Genomic DNA, 21,082 nt, shown 5'->3' on the forward strand with positions numbered 1-21,082 from the left:
AGGCTGGGGAACTGCTACTTCCCACATCTGCCGGCTCCAATACCACCGACCCTCCCCCGCGCGTTCAAACTTCCCAGCACAGAGGATCCCAGTGTCTGCAGCCAGAGAAAACCAGGCTCCCCCTCTCAGTACAGCCACTCAGCTGAAAGATAGCTGGAGTTCACTCCATCGAGGCGGAAAAGAATTGCCCGATTGTCACTCGGCGAGCTTTAGCGCTCGCTCTTCAGCCAGACGGCCCCTCCGGAGCATCCCCGCTCTGCTGACTTCACCGCATTTGAATGAGCCCCGCTCCTCCCCCGCACGCACAGCCCTCCCGCGCATGGTCAGAGCAGCTCCAGCCTCGGCTTTGGGGCTTCTTTTTTGTTGGCTTTTTTGGGGTTTTTTTTTTTTGTTTTTGTTGTTTGGCGGTTTTCGGTTGGTCGGTCTGTTTTGTTTGGTTTTGTCAAGCAGAAGCTCAGTTTTCCCACCACCTCATTTGACCTCATAGACTTGTTTCTTTAAGAGAGATGCAGGACACTGAAAACCATCAGATAGGTGCTTTTCCATGTGAACCACAGAGCAACTGCTCTGTAATGCCAAGCTGGCTCAACGCTCTCGGATAAATTTAGCATCCAGAGCTCTGAATAAGTTTGACTCACTTCCCAGGACTTCTTTCACAAAATACCATGTGCAACCTTACTGTGTTGCATTCAACACTGCCCTATCATTGTTCAGAGCAGGTTTTATTTATGTGTCAGGAAGATGAGTGGAAACACTGCAGCACGGCGATGGACAGCTCATTTCCTCCTCAGATTGTTCTTCAGTGTCCCAGGGCATGAGATTTTCTGAAAGGATGACTGTAGGAAATTACTTGATATGGACGGAAACAAATACAACCATTTAAAGCTTTCCTGTAATCAATTACTCCATTGCTTTAAAATTTCTAACAGCAACGTATCTTTAATGTGTGAAGCCTTTCTGATAGCTTTAAATCGCCTCAATTGTAGAGAAGAGTACTGGTAAGCTAATTAGAATTTTGCTTTCTTCCACAGACTAAATAATAAACTAAATCAAACTATTTATTTATAAGAATATTCACTCCTACCACTGATTTTTTCCAGTGAAGCAGCTGCCAACATTAAGTACTTTCAGAATCCTTGCCATTAGTTGTGATATACACCATACTGTCAGGTAAAAAATTAGGGACAATTCTTGCCACAGGGGCAGACCAGGTTATTAATGCAGCAGTCATCAATTGCTTTGATTAATTTATTTCACAACTACACTTTCTCTTAGATGCTTCCTGGCAGAAACAAATGTAGTCAAACACAGTCTTCAAACTCCTATAAACAATAATTATTAAGAGGCAATTGCTCTCCATAGAAAGCATTCCTGGCTCTGCATAAAAAAGCGCTGTAATCACAGGAAACCTTTGGATGTCCCATTTCCTTCCTGATTTTTAAGAATTGGAAGCTTTGCTTGCTTAGCAATTTACCCTTGATGAATTAGAAGAGAACAAGAATAGCAACCTTTAACCAAGAAGTTAACAGTGGTCTGAAATATTATATGAAGGCTGGGTTAAGTGAGAAAGTGTTAATTTCTGAAGTAATATATGAGTGTAAAATAAGTAGAATGAGGTAATTAAAATCTATATACTTGAGTTTCATCAACATTTTATCAAATTCACCCTTTGTCAAGATATTCTTTTTGCATGGAGCTTTCTAATAATCAGATTTGGTTATACTTAGGGGGCTGTTTATCAGTGAAACCTCTTAGACACGTTTAATGACAAACAAAAGGTGCTTGACACCAAAACTCACCTTTTGTTTGTCCTGTCAAAAGTTTAAAGTTTCAACCAGCTGAGATGAGTTCCAGGGAACAACAATCTGAAACTCTAAAGCCAAGTGGTATAAAAAGGCCAGACCGAAATTTTATTATGTACAAAAACACAGGAGTAAGAAAGGGGACTGTTGGATGTCTCAGGTAAGGAGCTGGCTGGGTTTAGGAGCACACAGTTTGTGAGAAAACAGCATAACAAAAGAGGAAGGTCTGCTTTGGCAAGGAGAATTGGTTTCTCCAGTACTGTGCTGGGCACAGCACAGAGACTGGGATCAGGTCCTCCGTCCTCTGCCAGGTGGTAGTACTCACATAGCACAGCATACAGCTCTCCCAGATGAAGTACATAAGATTCCCAGTTTCATCAGAACCTTCGAACTGCAAGATCTATACAAAGCAGCTTAAAAGGCAAGGCTTGAATTGCACCATGCAACTTTCTCCAACAGGAAACTGCAGGACAGTGGCTGTGCAAGAGCCACTCTATGCAGAACGGCCCTCAGACTCTAATTTAGCAAACACCACAATTTGTAAAGGAAAGGCATGTGTTTTCCCTGATCTTCCTACGACTGACAGGAATGTGGAAGTCAACAGTAAGTCACAGCACATTTCAAATTTTGTCTCCTAGGTATATGAATATGAATGGCCTCATGAAATAACAGATCTAGCTCAGGCAGAGGAAAAGAGAAACTAATTCAGTATTCTTTCTCCTCTTCTGCAAGAGGGAATAAACATTAAAAGATTTAATGCAGGGGAGAACAGGATCTTAAACATAGAGCAATATGGCCTTTGAACTGTAAACACTTTAGTGGGACCGAATGTGTATTTCCTCTATGTCCTCACTCAACACTGGTAGGTCTGTAATTCTGAAATTGCCAAACATCTCTGACTTATGAATGCAGCAGACCAGACCTCAGGCACCCACACAGGATCATTTTAAGACTTTAAGTGTTCTAAAAAGATGTGCTGACAGCTGTACTTGTTTCATGTCATAGCAAGGGAAGTAGTTGCTCCCATGGATTTTTGTTAACTTATGCTTTTCCAGACAAAAGGACTAGCAGCATCTCAAAAATGCATGCTACCCATGCAATATTCCAAATGTATTGTCCAACTGTCCAACATAATGAGTAATTACCTCAAACATCCATGTTGACACATATGAGGGACTGAAAGAGTTAATGTGTTGCTGCCTCAGACAAGTTGGTTGGGAAAAAGTTATGAGTCTGCTTAGTGATAAAAAACTGCAAATGAGAGGCCAGCACAGAGGGATCACAGCTCCCTCTTCACATGTGCCTTGCACAGCAACTCACCAGGTGAGGCCTCCTCAGCACGACTGATAGGTGGAGACTGCACTACCCTGTATCAATAAATTGTTTGTAATTGTTCACGGGCTATTTGGTGTCATTTCACTTTAATTTATTCAAAAGGAACCACGAACCACTTGCAAACATAAAACCGGTGCCCCTTACCTACCAGGTGGGAGGAGCCTGTTGCAACTCTCCCTGTGAGGACCAGGATCCAGAGAGGCAGACTGGATCCAGCCCCACCGAGGCTTCCTCTCTGAGAAGGAGTTTAGCTAGCAAGGGGGCCTAATCCCAGCCTCCCAAGTCTGGGTCACGACAACCCACATGCACTGGTAACTAGCATCAACAGATATATGTAAAAACAATCCACATCTGCCACACTCCTTGCTCATCCAGTCTGTATTTCTGTTAAACTGCTGATGAATTCCTGCCAATGGCTTATCTCTTGCATCTTCAGAACAAGCAAAAATTAATGGCGGACTACTTCTCTGCTTCAGATTCTTCTCTTTTTTATATATGTGTAAGATACTGCTCACATATACTTCAGTAATACATACATAGATAGTTATTAGTCAAATGACAGATCTATGCAGGGAAATGCATGACTATTTCCCACTGATAGGAAAAAAAACAGAAATCAAATTATTTAAAACTCAGTGCTCCAGAAACCTCTCAAGTAATCATTTTTTCACTGGTTCTTAGAGAGGAAAAAAAAAAAGAGACTGCCACCACCCATCCGTGTATTATCAGAATGCATTTCAAGTTTAACCAAAGAGGCACATCTGCTTTCAGATGATCAAAAGTTACGACACTGAAGGCTTGTATAAACACATTTTTTCCGGTGTAATAATTTCAGTTATGCAAACAACATTTTTTTGGCATTTACAACTTCAGAATTGTTTGTTCTATTGCCTGAATTTTAGAAATCTCAATAGATACCAATGAAGACAACAAGAAACTGCTCAGAACCTTTGGAACTGCATTCATCTTTTCAGCTAATAGGTGCATATTCCAAGCGCAGTCAGTTATCTTGGACATCAAATACTAAACCCCCTCAAATAAATAAATAAATAGCAGAAAATGCTACTGCTTCCTCTCAAGAGAAAATGCCTTTAAACTAGAGCTACAGGAAGAATGTAACTGCACACAGCACAATTAAACTTTCAGATGTATTGGTGGCTGAATGGAATTCAAAGCCCCAGGCATAAGCCTGGATTTGTGTCCTGGTTTGAGCCAATTTTCCTTTTACTGATTTTTTTTATTCCTTCAATAAGCTTTCTTTTAACTAGCACTAGTGAGTTCTAAGATTGATTAGAATGGAATGTTTTTCTAACTGCTGCGTCTTCAATGTCACATCTTACTCTGCCGGCTCAGACACTATGGGGAGATCTATGACCCCCCCACAGGAGGCTGAGTTAGACGGACAGCAAAACTGGCCAGAGATATTCCATTCCATTTATCTACGTAAGCTCAGAAGAACGTCAGAGATCACAAAAGACAACTTCCTTCCTGCTTCTTCTCGTCTTCTCTTCCGTCCATGGCTGGCGTCCGGGGAGGACTCCGTCCATCCATCACCATCGACCCCCAGGCTCGAGCTCTCCTGACCCTCATTACTCTCCGCTTTCTCCAGCAGCTCCAGGATTTTTCAGGACTCTTCACAGCTCAGGAGATGCTGTGGGAGTGGCTGGGGGTGGGGGGAGGCGAGAGGCTTTTGCACATATCTGAACACATTTGTATATAATTGTATATATTTCCTTACATCATTAGTGTTTAATTAAAGCTGTGACCATCAGTGCTAACACTCCCTTGCTTTGGTATTCTCTTCTGATGACCCATGGACGGGTTCTGATGTGCTTTTCTTCTCAGAGTAACTCAGCATGAAGTTTCCAAAATGCATCAGTTCCCTGAATGATGTCTGAAAACATGTCTTTGACATGTAGGTATTTATGAGTTTTTTCGTGCAACTACTTGGTAAGCTGACCCTCGTTATTAGCAATGATCTAAATAGACTAGTTACATAGACCACTCCCTGACAGAGCAAATATAAACTGGAGTGAAATTTCTGTAACAAATAGAGGACAGAAGACATATTTAGGACATATTCAACAATCTCTATTTTGTCTTCTAATGTTTTCGTAAGCTTCCTCTTCTATTTCAAACATCCTTAACAACAAAATCCATTGCCAAAATGTCTGTGGCAATTAAACACAGGCAAGAAGAGTTTTCAAATCACTGTCACTCAAACTGAAATAAACGGTGAGATAAAAGAAATAAATCTATCAACATAAATAATTGCATTAACATTATACTTCACTGTTTCAAATAGTGTTTGAAGTTGATCTTATTATTTCAAGGGATGCGAGCACAGTGTGATGTCCCTCTTACTTACACAGGTCTCAGCTTTCATTAAAAGGCCCAGTTCATGCATACCTTAGTACTATGCAGTCTTATTAACTCTCTGAGTGTGTCGTATCACAACTTGACATCATATCAGTTCGCAGAGAATTACAACCAACAGGAACCCTTCAAAAGTACTGAATGAAAGGTATTGATAATACACTCTCTTTTGACCAGATATGAAAGCATCAAAATAGCAACAATGGGGGAGGAAAAAAGCCATAACCAATGACTAATCTCAAGCTATTTTTAAAATACTCCCACCATTTTCCAGAACAAAAAATATTTTGCTAATCTTCAGGTAACATGTTTTGGTGACCATATGTAGAATGGATCTATAATCTATTGTATTCAATGTAAGGAAACCAGGAGTTGCATCTATTCTCTACCCTCAATACAGAGGGGTTATTCAGTGCATGGGAAAACCAAACCTTTTCTTGGCATCACTTATATAAATCTTTGCATTAAACAGTTTTTAAAAAATAAACACAATATAAACTTTACTATCATTGGTATGATTCAACTTTCTCATATTGGTGGGTAAAATGCATACAAATGAAAATTCAACTTGGCTCGAGTTACTAAAAACATCTGAATGAATGTTCCCTTAACCTTCTTAGAAAGTCTAGCCTATAAACCCATCTATAAATTATAATCTTTCTATTATAATTTTTATTTCCTAGTATTTATCTGGTATACAGATCAATTCAGGGACCCCAGTGACTATCCCCACAGATCTAGAACATCTTATCTGCAGCACTACGTTATCTTTATAACTGTTTTATAATCTCAAGCAAATAATTTATTTTTCATTTACTTTATTCTTTCACCTTTCTGTACAAATTCTTAAAACACTGTGGGACACAAATTGGTAATATTCAGAAAATCCAATTACAACAGCAGACACAAACTACCAGTGTGGTTGAAACTCACACAGCCTTCATATTGGTTTTCCTGAAATACTAGAGATGCAGTATTATTCAGATTTAATTTTACTTACACTCCACTTAAGAGTCTGTGCTTTTAACTTGGTGTTTGATGAAGGACTGAAAAAAGAAAAGCCAAGGAGGTATTCTGCTTTATGTTAACACTTCTTTGGAACATACCTTCATTACATTCCTCAGCCCCAATTACTGCAGTAACTCCACTGCTCCCCAGCTTCCTTCCTGCTTTTTCTTCCCCAACACAAACATGTAGTTTTATCCTATCCAGGAATTTTCTCCCACTTTTCCTATTCCAAGTGCAAAGTCAGTGCCAAATCATGAGGGAAGAGTAGGGAAAAAGGTACCTATGGCCTCTTAAGGATACTAAAGTCATTTTGGGAAAAATATATATATATTGGAGAAATCTCATCTCTCAGGTTTTCAGAGCAGGGAGAGGTAGAAGAGAGTAGCAAGTGAAAATAAAATTAAAGCAAACCAGTAGTTCCAAAGGCTATTAAAGGAACTGTAATTTTTTTTATATACTTCTGAAAATACATAAGCATTATGCAGACAATAAATATTAACGTTAAATCTAATATTAAATTAGAAGTTTTAATTGTTTATTGGAAATGTATCTTTCTTTGATTAAAAAACCTACAGAGTTAAATAAATATAAGAAAAGGAAGCACTTCTTCATCTGTTTACAAAGAACAATATCAATGAGCATGTTCCAGAACAGAGAAGGAGAAAGGGAGAGAGAACACAAGCAAGTGCTCACCATATAACCCTGGTGCAATTTAATAATCATGATATAAAGTATTTTTACAGAGAACAGGAATATACTGAAGTGCTAATTCAAAAACTCAGTACCCACCACTTGATAGACATAAACACTTCTTAGAATGAATCAAGCAGCTTGGAATTTCCTAGCATACTGGTTTTTATTAGCTTTCTGAAATCTCATAAAAAAAGGAGGGACACTAACTTTTCCATGAGTTACTGTAACTCCTAAGTATCTCTAGTATATTTTTAAGACCTTATTTGTGTGCTTTGATTGGTAAGGCTGACAGTGCACAATGAACAGATTAACACAACACAGGTCTTCTATATAAGTCATAAGCTTTTTTGTGTCATTTTGAAATGATGGCAAGTCTGCCCACATATTTCCAACAGATAATTCAAGTTATGAGGGTTAATTGGTCGATACGTATTTTGCAGTCCAGTGAAGCATTTAATAGTATTATCTGTCAGTCACTGTGTAGGAGGAAAACTCTGATATAGTTGCCATGATAGAAACATGTGGCAAATGCCATCACACAACTGGAGTGCTGCCATCATTGCTTAGAAGCGCTTCAGAAGGGATAGGCAAGGAAGGAGAGGTGGTAGGGTGGCCCTGTATGTTAGGGAGTGTTATGAATCCCTAGATCTTAATGACAGTGACAGGTAAGAATCAGGAGAAAGACCAACAAGGCAGACATCTTGGTAAGAGTCTGTTATAGATCATCCAACTAGGATGAAGATACAGATCAACTATTCTATAGACATCTCAGAGAAGTCTCTTGATCGCTTGCCCTTGTTTTCATAAGGGGACTTCAACTTGCCAGACAGCTGCTGGAAACATAATACAGAGGTTCCTAGAGTGTGTGGAGGTTACTTTCTGACACATTGTGAGGGAGCCAACTAGGGAGGGCACCCTGCTGGACCTGCTGTTGGTCAACAGAAAGTCTTGTGGAGGATATGATGACTGGAGGTTGTCTTGGGCACAGAGATCACAAAATGATCGAGTTCTCTATTCTTATGGAAGCAAGAAGTGGGGTCAGCAGAACTGCAACCTCAGGCTTCTGGCAGGCAGACTTTGGCCTGTTTCAGAGACTGGTTGACAGAGTCCCTTGGGAAGCATTCCTGAAGGGCAAAGGAGTCCAAGAAGGCAAGAAGGAAGACTTCAAGAAGGAAGTCTTAAAGGCACAGGAGCAGCTATCACCCTGTGCCAAAACATGAGCCTGCAGGGGAGAAGACAGGCCTGGCTGAATACAGATAACTTGTTGCAACGCAGGGAAAAAAAATGAGAGTTTATGGTCTTTGGAGGCCTACAGGAGGACTACAAAGATGTCGTGAGACTACGCAAGAAGAAAATCAGAAGGGCCAAAGCCCAACTAGAAATCAATCTGGCTTCAGCTGTCAAAGAAAAAAAAGAAATGCTTCTACAAATATATTAGCAACAAAAGAGGGACTAAGGAGAACCTCTGTCCCTTATTGGATGCAGGGGAAACATGGTATTAAGGATGAGGAAAAGGCAGGTGTACTTAATGCCTTCTTTGCCTCAGTCTTTAGTAGTAGGACCAGTTCTTCTCTGGATACCCAGCCCCCTGAGCTGGAAGAGAGTGATAGGAAAGCTGGAAAGGAGTGATAGGGAGCAGTTTGAACCCCTCATAACCCAAGAGGAGATGGTTACCAACCTGCTGCACCACTTAAGACACACACAGGTCTATATGGGGCCAGACTGGATACACCCAAGGGTACTGAGGTAGCTTTGTGCTTTGCACAAGTCCAAGTAGATGACATCAGTTGCTCTTCCCTTATCTACCAACATTGTAACCCCATCGTGAAGGCCACCAAATCTGTCAGGCATGATTTGCCCTTAGTGAAGTCATGCTGGCTGTCACCAATCGCCTCCCTTCCATGTGCCTTAGCAGTTTACAGGATGATCTGCTACACTATCTTACTGGGAAGAGAAGAAGACTGACTGACCTGTAGTTCCCCGAGTTTTCATTTTTAGAAATGGGGGTTATGTTTCCCCTTTTCCAGTCAGTGGGAACTTCAACAGACTGCGATGACTTCTCAAATGTGATCAATAGTGACTTAGCAACTTCATCTGCCAGTTCCCTCAGGACCTGTGGATGTATCTCATCAGGTCTCATGGACTTATGCACCTTCAGGTTCCTTACATGGTCTTGAGCATGATCTTGCCCTAGCATGGGTGGTGGTTCTTTCTCCCAGTCCCTGCCTCTGTGTCCTCTGACTTGGGCAGTGTGGATTGAGCACCTGCTGGTGAAGACTGAGGCAAAAAAGTCATTGAGTATCTCACTCCTCTACATCCTGGGTAACCAGGTCTGTCATTTACTTCTAGAGAGGGCCCACAACTTCCCTTGTCTTCCTTTTTTCATCAACATACCTATAGAAGCTTGCCTTGTTGCCCTTGATGTCCCTGGCCAGACTTAGTTCTATCTGGGCTTTAGCTTACATAAGTTGATCCCAGGTTGCTGGGACAATTTCTCTGTATCCCTCACCAGGCTACCTGTCCTTGCTTCTACCCTCTGTAGACCTTTCTTTTATGTCTGAGTTTGTCCAGGAGTTCTTTGTTCATCTATGCAGGCCTCTTGGCATTTTTGCCTGAGTTCGTCTTTGCTAGGATGCGTTGCTCCTGTGAGAAAAGCTAATTCACATTTGCATTTAGTAAGAAGACTCCATGTACCTTTTCAGCAGTATCTTGGTTCCAATGGAGAATGCAGACAACGCCTATGACCGAATCTTTATGACTACGCCTTACAGCATTCCCTGTTCTCTTTCTGGAAGACCTGATTAAGTTCACATGGGTAGAATCCAAACAGGAGAACTGTGTCCTTTCCTACTTGCTCCTGAAGCCTATGGAGGCTTCATATGCACTAGTAAATGGTAAATCTTATCATAACTAAGAAACACTAGCTGTGGCATTATAAAAATATTGTGGAGATGAGCACTGTATTTAGCCACAAGATAAATATGTCAAAGTCAATTGCAGGACAATGAAAATACAACTCAGACCTTTTGTCTATCTACCTTGGAGAAAACAATTTTTTTTTATTTCTATCTGTATTTTTCTTGCTCGTTAATAGCCTCCGTGCTTAAAGCAAACAAACAAACACAACTAACAAAATAAAATAACCCCCAAACTTAGAATCACAACAGCAAAAAACAAAATGCACCTTTGTTTCCAGGGGGACAGAGCTTAAGACAATCATCCACTGAAGGGATGTACTGATGTTCTAATCAAATAAACCTGGATGTCTGGAAAAGTTCCATTCTCTTGCTTTGGACATGTATGCCTTATATAAACAGTTAGTGGGAGGAGATGAAAGCAGGTATAAATGAATATTATATGAAACTTTTTCATATTGTGGAGAAAGTTTTTGCACAGCATAAACTGGGAATTTTTCTCTCTCATAAATTTCTAACACTTTTACTCCCTATGCCACTAATCCCCCTGACACACAGAAAATGTTTTCAGTTCAGAACTTTACCTATTTTTATTGAACAATTTAGTAGTGTATTTTATTCCCCTAGCAACTCAGTGACTGGAAGAAAATATAATCCTGGAATCATACTATGAAATTTAAACAGTATAAAATTATAATCAGTAATAGAACTATGCAGTAATGAGGGTATCTGCCCAGTTGTGGTTTTGCCTTTTGAGAGATTTATGAAACACTCATCACTCTACTGGGTGATGTAGCAGAGTAAGCCTATGTTAGTTAATGGGGGGAATTCAGGATTAAAATGTTTCTGTCAGATATAAAAAAAGAGTCTGTACAAGAAAAAATGTAGAAATAAGCCAGTTTCTGATCTTGAAGAGTTTCATAACAGCATAAGGAGAAAAGATGACCTTTTGTCTCTTTTTTAGAAAAAATGTAGCTCGTGGAGCATAACACAAGCTTTGAGTACAGTATCTAGGCTAAGTTCCATGGTGAGTGTGGAAAGGCAAGGCTTTACACATGCTTGAAGGCTCCTACATTCCTCAAACCAGCAGCAGTGCTATCACTCCACCATATGCATGGCTTGAACTACACACGTATACTTAGGCTCTTCAGAAAAGACAGAAAAACAGGACATCATGTCTTCTCTTTGTCGGTACATGGATAAAGGATTATGGATAATCTCCCCTCATTCCACAGATCCTTGCCTTCTGCTGTCAACAGCATCTATTTCTGAATACAGATTTTCTGCAGAGCTCTATGCTATAGCCAGAGCTGAGGAAGGGGCAGCTCCTCACATCCATCCTGATGGGTGGAGTGGCAGGGGTGGTTAGCCAGAGTTCAGTCCTCTGGAAAAGAGCTTGTTAGGGGGGTTTTGTTACTTCTATATACAAAGGGACTTCAATTAGCTGTATGCTGTCTGAAACAAGAGAGCCTTTATGAGCTTCAAAATGGCCTATAAATAGTGCTTCTGTTCCTTCACTGATGCGTGGGACCCATGGGATATACAATGGCTATTGTGTTACTACTCAAAAACCTGTATCTGGGTTCTATCTGGAGCCTGCTTTTTTGTGGGGTATTTATAAAATTAGTCAATTTATAGACTGCTCAAGTTTGTCATAAGAAGCAAGGTGTCTTACAGAAGACAATGCAGAATGAACTCCATTGCATCTGTATTACTTATAATCTATGTAAAGTGAGGAAAAGAGCAATGAAACTGTGCAGCAAGTGATCACTTGAGCAGCAGTGCTGACAGGAAAGGACTGCATGCCTAAACACAGACTGAGGGAGATTAAACTTGCTCCTATCCAAGAAATAGCAAGGCTCTGGAAAGTAATCCTGTTCTTTCCATCTGGTGCAGGCAGGGCATCTTAAAGAAATGTATGGGGAGGAAGAAAAGGTAGGGCATAGCTAATGAAAGGGAGACAGATACATAACACCACTGGACTAACAAGATGGTTTCACCTGGAAAGAAAATTAAGATTTTTAGGGCTAACGGAGCATAATTTTATACAGGGTTTTGTCAGACTTCAGTGAAGATAGTGACCTTCAATGAACAGTTTAAGAATCATAATTAGATTACTTCAAGATAAAGGGACACAGTTTACAACAAGAATAACTTATAAAACTAACGGATAATTTTATAATTTTATATACATAAAGACTGGATGTCATTGTAACTCTTTAACATAGGATACACAAAACCATGTATTTTAAAATGTATACTTTTATACTTTCCTAAAAGCACAGTAGATCTCCCTTGATATGATAAGGGCTAACTACAGTGAAAGCAATTCTCTACAAGGAAGTGGAAAGAAAATAAGACTGTAATATATCTAGATAATTGGTAGCCAGATGTTAAAGCATCCTCACTACTAACTTGGAATTCAGACAAGCAGCAAGGTTGAGATGCAGAGCAAAACAATTTTGAATTCAATGAGACAAAAGGGGAAATATCTTAATGGCAGAAATTAAAGCTTCAGAGTCCATGACTCTAAAGGTTTCCATGTTTTGAAAATCTCTAGCGAAATCAGTATGTTTTCCCAACTTCTACCAAAACAAAAATCTTGAAAGTTTAAAAGAGCAAGGCTGCCAAGGAAAGTATTAAAAACTGGGTCTACCATAATTATTGCAAAGTGCATACTGTTAGGGTTACCTTTGTGACATGTGTATTAGAGCAGTCTCAATCACAGACACAACACTCTTGCTCTGGCCATTAATTAGCTATTGGTAGCAAAAGTAATGACAAGAGGTCTTTTTCACTTCTTGCCAAAGTCAAAAGAGAGAAGCAAGTAAATACAGTAAATAGATACTCACTGTAGATAAAAGCAATATATAAAGTAGAATAGTGAAGGGAAAAGAGAAAAGAAAAAATATTTTTAGTAGGATTCTAGCAATTGCTTCTGGCAATAGAAGTTTCTGTACTCTGGCAGGAAAATTACCCAACTAACATTCCTTAAAGGTGCTCACTAATGGTGCATTGCATGTTTTCCAGTTCACCCAACTCATATGCCTTTAATCTTAAGTGTCAAAGTACATTATGCTCATGGCTAAAAGCAAAGCCATAGGGAGCAGAGCACTTGACCTGTAGCAGTCAGTACACCTTGAGCATCATTTTTGCAGGGGCATTCAAAAGAAGAGTTACCTGCTTAGGTCTAAGCTAGCATGGTTATTGTCAGTGTTCCATTAACTGAGTATCAAACCCAGCACTTGAGAGATGACAGCATTTGGATTTAAGCAGAAGAAACATCAACAAAATCAGAAAAATACTCTGAAAGCCACTACATTTTTCAAGACAATTCCTAATGCTTAGCAACAGCAATAGAAACTATTTAACAACAAAGTGTTCACTGTATTAACTCAATGTAAGCAACCTGTAACAGATGGGCTGAAGCTGCACTCTGGAGGATATCTAACGGCTAACTTTTAATAGTTGAGAAAGCAACTTAGCCATAAAGAGATGCCATGAACTATGCAGAAAATTGTTTTATTTCTAAAGGTAATTTTATTTTGTGCGATGTTACTTGGTTTTGATAACAATTAAATTAGTGTGTTGGCAGGGTTTTTGATAGCAGCTCTTGTGAGAAGCTGGTTAAAGCTCCCCCAGCTCCAAGTTGGACTTGTCTCTGGCTGAGGACAGGGCAATCAGTAACTGTGGTACTGTCTCCACAATTAAGATATATAAAGAAGGGGAAAAAGAAACTGCTAAAAGACCTGCAGGGAAGAGAGGAGTAGGAGGTGAGAGCAATACCTCAGCTACCAAGGTGAGGAAGGAGGCAGAGGAGGTGCCCCAGAGCAGAGACTTCCCTGCAGCTTGTGGTGAGCCGGCAGCTATGACCCTGCAGCCCCACAGTGGAGCAGATATGGACCTGTAGCCTGGCAATCCCAAGCCCTAGGGCAGGTGGATATGCATGAAGAAGGCTGTGACTCTGCAGGAATCCAACGTTGGAGCAGTCTTTTCCTGAAGAACTGCACACTGTGGAAGGGATTCATGTTGGCAAATTTGATAGAGGACTATCTCCCAAGGGAGGGACTCCACACTGGAGGAGGGTTAGTGTGATTAGCCTACTCTCTGAGGAGGAAAAGGCAATGTGAGATGAACTCAGCACAATCCTCATTCCCCATTCCCCTGCACCACTGGGGGGTGGAAAAGGTAGAGAAATCAGGAACAAAGTAACTTCAGCCCAGGAAGAAGAGAGCGGTGGGGGAATGTGTTTTTAAGAATTTATTTTATGTCTCATTATCCTATTCTGAGTTGACTGATAACAAATTACATTTTTTTTCCCCTCAATTCAAGACTCTTTTGCCCATGACCGTAACTGCTGAGTGAAGCCTCCCTGTCCTTGTCTCGACTCACAAGATTTTTTTGTTTTCTTCTCTCCATCCCACCAGGGTGCAGGGAAGAGAGCGAGCAGCTGTGTTGTGCTTAGTCACATGCTGGGCTTAAACCACAACAATGTTGCAAGTTAAACAGAAAGGCTTTTTTCCAAGTTAAAAACACAACACTCTAACTATTATTGCACCAAAAACCACTGTCAAGCTTACTGGAAACTCTACTATCAAGATACTGCCTGAGAAGATAGTCATAGCCTAAGCAATAAAACTATATACAAATGAACTCTTAACTGGACATTTTCCAATGCATACAATTTAAATCAAAGTCTGTGATTTTTATTCAGGTTTTAAATCGATCATGTTGGGTTCCTTCTATGTTCAGCACTTTGATGCAGTCACATGAAATGCTTTAAAAAAAAAATTTAGTGTTTCAAAATAACTTCACACAGAAAAAGTGGCAGCTAACAATAGCTTTGCTGCTATTTTTAGCGGCAAAGATTTAAGGCCTCAAAGAATAATCTATTAATAATTGAATTCAGATATAGATCACATTAAATCTTTAAACACTTAATAAATTATTACCTATTACTTTTCCATGCTTGCGCATTTGCAAACCGTATTGCAGCAAAAAAACCCTCCAGAACATTGATCCTTTGATCAAGGATCACCTTGACTTGAGCATTGCTATGGCCAAGCTCTATTGTCAGCTTCACTTGCCTGGCAACCTCTTTCCTCAGATGAAGATAAAACCTACCAAAAATGACAAGGAACTCACTCAAGTCTCCTGACAGTACTATTTTGATCAAATACTAGCAGAGAGATTGTGGAACACTGAAACCCCGCAAACACATACAGAGAACAAGAGCAGGAACGCCTCAAACACTGAATTGCATTTTCTCTTATTGCCATGATGCAACTGCCTAACTGCTCCACACTGATTTTGGACGCTGAACACAATCATGGGACTCACTGTTGGCAATTAATGGCATGAAATCTTTCTTGGATAATTCCTCATTGTTCACTTGTTTTTGAGATTATTAAAACAGCACTGCTAAACTCTATTTCTCCCACTTGCATCTGTCTAAATTCGCCAAGTATACACCCTATTTATAAAGAAATAGCCACTGTTGTGCTAGTTGCCTTTACACACAGGTCAGTTTCAAATAATTTAAGAAGTAGAGGTATCTTACCAGGACTGGTTCTGTACAGCTCAAACGAGCTGCTGACCTTTTGGCTAGAGGGAAGCTGCTGATGGTATAGTGGAGGTGTTTTCACTAGAAGATAAGGAAAAGTACAATTATTCTTCAGTAACAGCTAAAATGTTTATAGTGCCCTTAATATAAAATAAGCAAAAATAGGTAGAACTTTTCTTACCATACGATGTCTCTGGTGATAGGGGAAAAGCTGGTGTGAATGACTCAGCTTCATTTCCATTTTTTGTTGGGGAGAAGATTCTCCCATCTATTTCATCTTGGTAACATGCAACAGCCATCTAGAAAGGGCACAAAAAAGCAAAATTACAGTGTGAAAATTCCCAATTGACCCTACAACACAGTGGGTCATATTTCATCAGATTATAGAAGGTTTCATATAATCTTATCCACTGTTCCAGCAGAGAGATCTTAGAACACTGAAAACATGCAAACACACAAAAGGGGACAAGAACAGTCCAAACTCAAATGCCGAATTGCATTTCTGAGATAACTACAGTAATTTGTTACTGCCACAACACAACTGCCCAATTGCTTAACACTGATTTTTGGACACTGAATATTAACATGGGACTCATTATTGGCCATTCACTTAAAAAAAAAATATCTTTCTTTAAAAATTCTTCATGGTTTACCTGCTTGGTCTCCCCTACAGGAACTGGTGATCCTGGATTTACAGCCTGGTCAGTAGCAGGAGACTTCATCCACCCACACCTGTTATATGATGGCTGCCCAGGGACATCATTGTCATACTGCCCAATACTTAATTTTCTGATCCTTCCCCTTGTTGCATTATCATCTTGCACACCTGTTACTGAGAACAAATAGGTAAACTGATTAATAAACCTTCTTTTTTTTCTTTTTTTTCCACTTAAGAGCTAGTAAAACAAGCTTTACTATTGTCCCTTCAATAATTCTGTTCATGAATGCTGGCAAGTAGTGGCTTATCCTAGAAATATTAATAAATCTCTTGTAAAATCACAGAATTAGACACTTTCAAACATCTAGCTCTGCTACTGTCAAAGCCAGTGTGATATTAACTACTACTAAAGTCAATAAATGAATCAAGGCTTGCTAGTCACTTCTGAAAATTTCTCCCACAGGGTTAAATTCCAGGATCCAATTTCAGCCAGTTAATTATTTTACTGAATCAATACAAATAAACCAATCACATCTTGGACAAGACATAGCTGAGATTCTGTTTTTATGTTGCAACTCTGAAAACTAAAAATACTGGTTTAAGTATCCATATTTCAAACAATTATTTAACCTTTTTTACCATTACTAGAAACTATGTGAGCAAACTAGATGCATCAAACAAGAACTTTGAAGCCAGAAAAGGAATGAAATCACAGATGAATTCCAAACCTCTTTAGGGATGCTAAAAAGATTTATAATTAAACTGAAGATACATAGAAATATAGACGGATTTCATACCACTCCAGAATTTACCAACTGACCTGCTGTCCACACTTACTCTGATGCAGCCCAGGACATAGTTTGCTTTCTGGGTTGCAAGTGCATATTGCCAGCTCATGTTGAGCTTTACATCGACCAACACTCCCAGGTCCTTCTCCTCAAGGCTGTTGTCAATCCATTCCCTACCCAGCCTGTAACTGTGCAGTGGATTACCCCAACTCAAGTGCACCCAGGTGCAGAACCTTGCACCCTCTGTATACGTTGTTTTTACATTTAGCTGTGTCCAGAAGCTCCTTGCTCATCCATACAGGCCTCCTGGCTCTCCTACCTGCCTTCCTCTTTGTTGGGACACTTAGCTCCTGGGCATGGAGGAAGTGATCCTTGAATATGGACCAGCTTTCCTGGGCTCCTCTCCCCTCCAGGGCTTTGCCCCACAGTGCCCTACCAAGCAGATCCTTGAAGAAACAAAAATCTGCTCTCTTGAAGTGGAGGGCAGTGAGCTTACTTTGCTCCCTCTTTGCCACCCTAGGGATCCTGAATTCAACCATGGCTAAGACTGCATGCAGCTCCTGCATCCATACTGTTGATAAATACATTGAATAGAACTGGCCTTAGAATTGAAACCTGAGGAACATCACTGGTGACCAGTTGCTAGCTAGATGTAGCCCTCTTCTCTACAACCACTGGACAACTTGTCCAGAAGGGACAGTATCAAAAGTCTTACTAAAACCCAGAAATACTATATCCAGCCTCCTCAGTGCTTTTCTTAACTAGTTTAACAAGTTGGTTCTGCTCATACACAGGTGACACAAGGGTGCTTAACATGCTTGTCAAGGGGACAAAAATGCTTTAAATCAGATCACGCTCTGATTTAATGGCTACAGTTTGGACTATCAGTCAGCATTTTATTTTAATATAAATTATTTTAATTGTCTTTTAACCTTACAATAGATTTCTGTTTCCAAGTGTCAGCTGCTAGTAAAAGCTATGTATTTTTAAAATTTTAATTAAGATTACATTCAATTTAAATTACATGTACTTCATTGTATCAGGGAGACATACTGCTTCTTCTTAATTTATGGCACTGGGATGGAGTAATCCCATGACACCATACAGGCTTGGAGGAACACAAAGCAGCTACGAATATAACTGAATAGAAAAGCAGCTGAATATAAAGCAGCTGTGTAGAAGACCCAGGGACACTGGCTGCTGCCCTTGCAGCAAAAGTCCCACTGCATGCTGAACTGTAACAGCAAGGCAGTAGCCACCAGGTCAAGAAAAATTATTATTCCCCTCTAGTCAGCATTTGTGAGGCTAGATATGGAGCCCTGTGACCAGTTTTCAGTCCCAAAGCATAGAAAATTGGACTGAATCCTGCAAAGTGTTACCAACACAGTTAAGAGACTGGAGTACACAACATGAGAAGAAGCTGGGGAAACTGGCTTGCTCACTCTCAATAACAGAAAGTAAAATGGGCCCTCACTGCTGTCTTCATGGGAGGCATTACAGAGCTGCAGCCACACTCTTCTCAGTGTGGTTCTGTGGCAGGAAAAAGGGCAACAGAGTAGTTGCAGCAAGGAAAATTCTGACCAGATACAAGGAAAAAGAGCTGCACATAGGGACAGGTTAATCCCTGGAGAAGGTGCCCAGAAATGCTGTGAAACTGCAACCTTGGGAGGTTTCAAAAACTTGACTGGACATGACTATGGGCAACTTGATCTAACTGAATCTGCTCAGAACAGGACATATGATTCTACGATTTAATCCAATAACCTCCTGAGGTTCCTTTCAACCTGAATCACACTCAAATTCTGTAATGTGCAAATCAGAATAGAGTATTTCAGTTGAACGGACCTACAACAATCACTGAGTCCAACTGCCTGACTGCTTCGGGGTTGAGCAGAAGTTAAAGCATGGCATTAAGGGCACTGTCCAAATGCCTCTTTAACACTGACAGGCATGGGGTATTTTCCACCTCTCCAGGGAGCCTGTTTCAGGGTTTGACCACTCTCTTGGTAAAGAGAAGTTTATTCACATCAAGTCCAAACCTCCCCTGATAGACACAGCTTTTGAGCCATTCCCAAGCACGCTGGCAACTGGGAGAGAAGATCAGCACCTTCCTCTCCACTTCCCCTCCTCAGGAAGCTGTAGAAAGCTGTGAGGTTATCAGCCTCTTTCTCTCCAAACAAACCTGGAGTCCATAGCTGCTCCTCCTAAGACACGCCTGCCAGCTTCTTTCTCTGCTTTGTTGCCCTCCTCTGAACACATTCAAGTACTTTAACATGTTGAGGACCAGAACTACACATGATACTCAATGTAAGGCTGCACCAATGCTCAATAAAGCAGTTTTATTTGACAATACTGCCTTCAATCAACTGCAGAGCAGCTTAGACAACGCCAGATGAAATCAAATCACCAAGAATTAATAGAGTTGGCAAGGCAGTGGCAGCAGTGACTAAAGTAAGCCCAAGGTGGGGGTTGGAGTGTGCAGTACAGGGGGGTTTCTGAGCTCAGGGACACACTTCCAGCAGGAACGAGGAAGTCCACAGCATCCAATCAGACATGGAGGGTCCTGCAACTGGGCCAAGGGAACCCAAGATATGAATACAGGCTTGGGGAGGTCACACTTGAGAGCAGTCCTGTGGAACAGGACCTGGGGGTACTAGTGAATCAAAAGCTGGACATGAGCCACCAAGGTACAGTTGCAGCCCAGAAGGCCAAATCCATCCTGGGCTGCATCAAGAGAAGTTGTGGCCAGCAGATTGAGAGAGGTGATTCTGCCCCTCTACTCTGCCCTGGTGAGACCTCACCTAGAATACCGTGTCCAGCTCTGGTGCTCCCAGCACAAGAAAGATGTGGACCTGTTGGAACGTGTCCAGAGAAGGGCCATGAAAATGATCCGAGGGCAGGAGCATCTCTCCTATGAGGACAGGCTGACGGAGTTGGGGTTGTTCAGTCTGAAAAAGAGAAGGCTCTGGGTGGACCTCAGGGTGGCCTTCCAGTACCTGAAGGGGGCCTACAAGAAAGCTGAGGAAGGTCTTTTTACAGGGGCTTGCAGTGAGAGGACAAGGAGTAATGGTTTGAAGCTGAAAGAAGAAAGATTTAGGTTAGACATCAGGCAGAAATTCTTCAGTGTAAGGGTGGTGAGACACTGGTACAGGCTGCCCAGAGATGTCCTGGGAGCTCCATTGCTGGAGGTGTTCAAGGGCAGGTTGGATGGGGCTCTGAGCAGCCTGTTCTAGTGGAAGGTGGCCCTTGCCCACGCAGGGGAGTTGGAACTTGATGATCTTTAAGGTTCCTTCCAACTGTGATTCTGTGTTGTCGACAGGAGTTTGGATTTTATGGTCATGGGTCTGTATGCAAGGCACCAGAGGTGTGAGCAGCTAACGAGATGCACTTATCTCAGAGGGGGAAAATTATTCTAGGGCAGGAGTTGGCAATGCTCATTGATAGGGCTTTAAACTAGATTTGAAGGGGGAAGAGATTAATAATTTCATGCTTCCCTCTGATAAACGGTGGGGCAGTACACCAGGGGCAGATGGATGGAGCGCTACTAAGGGCTCTCAACTTGTTGCCCTGAGGCAAGGCAGGGATGATGCACTAGAACACCCCAAGGAAATCAAGGGAGATTTGCACAAGAGGGTGACACGGCCAGCCCAGTTGAAATGCCTCTACATGAATGCACAAAGCTTGGGCAATAAACAGGATGAATTAAGGGCCACTGTGCTGCTAAAAACCTATGACATAGTGGCTATTACTGAAACTTGGTGGGATGATTCCCATGACTGGAATGTAGGGATAGATGGATACAAGCTCTTAAGGAATGACAGGCAAGGTAGGAGGGGAAGAGTTATTGCCCTCTACTTCAGCAGCTAGCTGGAATAAATGGAACTCCATCTAGGGAAGGACAATGAGCTGGTTGAGAGCATATGGGCCTAAGATTAAAGGGAAGA

The 21,082-nt window shown here is 41.0% G+C and overlaps 1 protein-coding gene across 1 annotated transcript in view; it reads right to left on the reverse strand.

Moving 5' to 3' along the window:
- TNS3 (tensin 3) overlaps window positions 1–21,082 on the reverse strand; it is a 105,394-nt gene that overhangs the window by 38,144 nt on the left and 46,168 nt on the right. The window contains exons 13-15 of the mRNA XM_010001533.1: window positions 16,346–16,518; window positions 15,874–15,991; window positions 15,690–15,773 (exon numbers count right to left, since the gene is read on the reverse strand). Of these exons, the coding sequence (XP_009999835.1) occupies window positions 15,690–15,773; window positions 15,874–15,991; window positions 16,346–16,518 (375 nt within the window). The remainder of the gene's footprint in view (window positions 1–15,689; window positions 15,774–15,873; window positions 15,992–16,345; window positions 16,519–21,082) is intronic.

The sequence above is a fragment of the Chaetura pelagica genome, unplaced genomic scaffold (genome assembly GCF_000747805.2).
Source record: "Chaetura pelagica isolate M959 unplaced genomic scaffold, ChaPel_1.0 scaffold7, whole genome shotgun sequence".
Lineage (NCBI taxonomy): Eukaryota > Metazoa > Chordata > Aves > Apodiformes > Apodidae > Chaetura > Chaetura pelagica.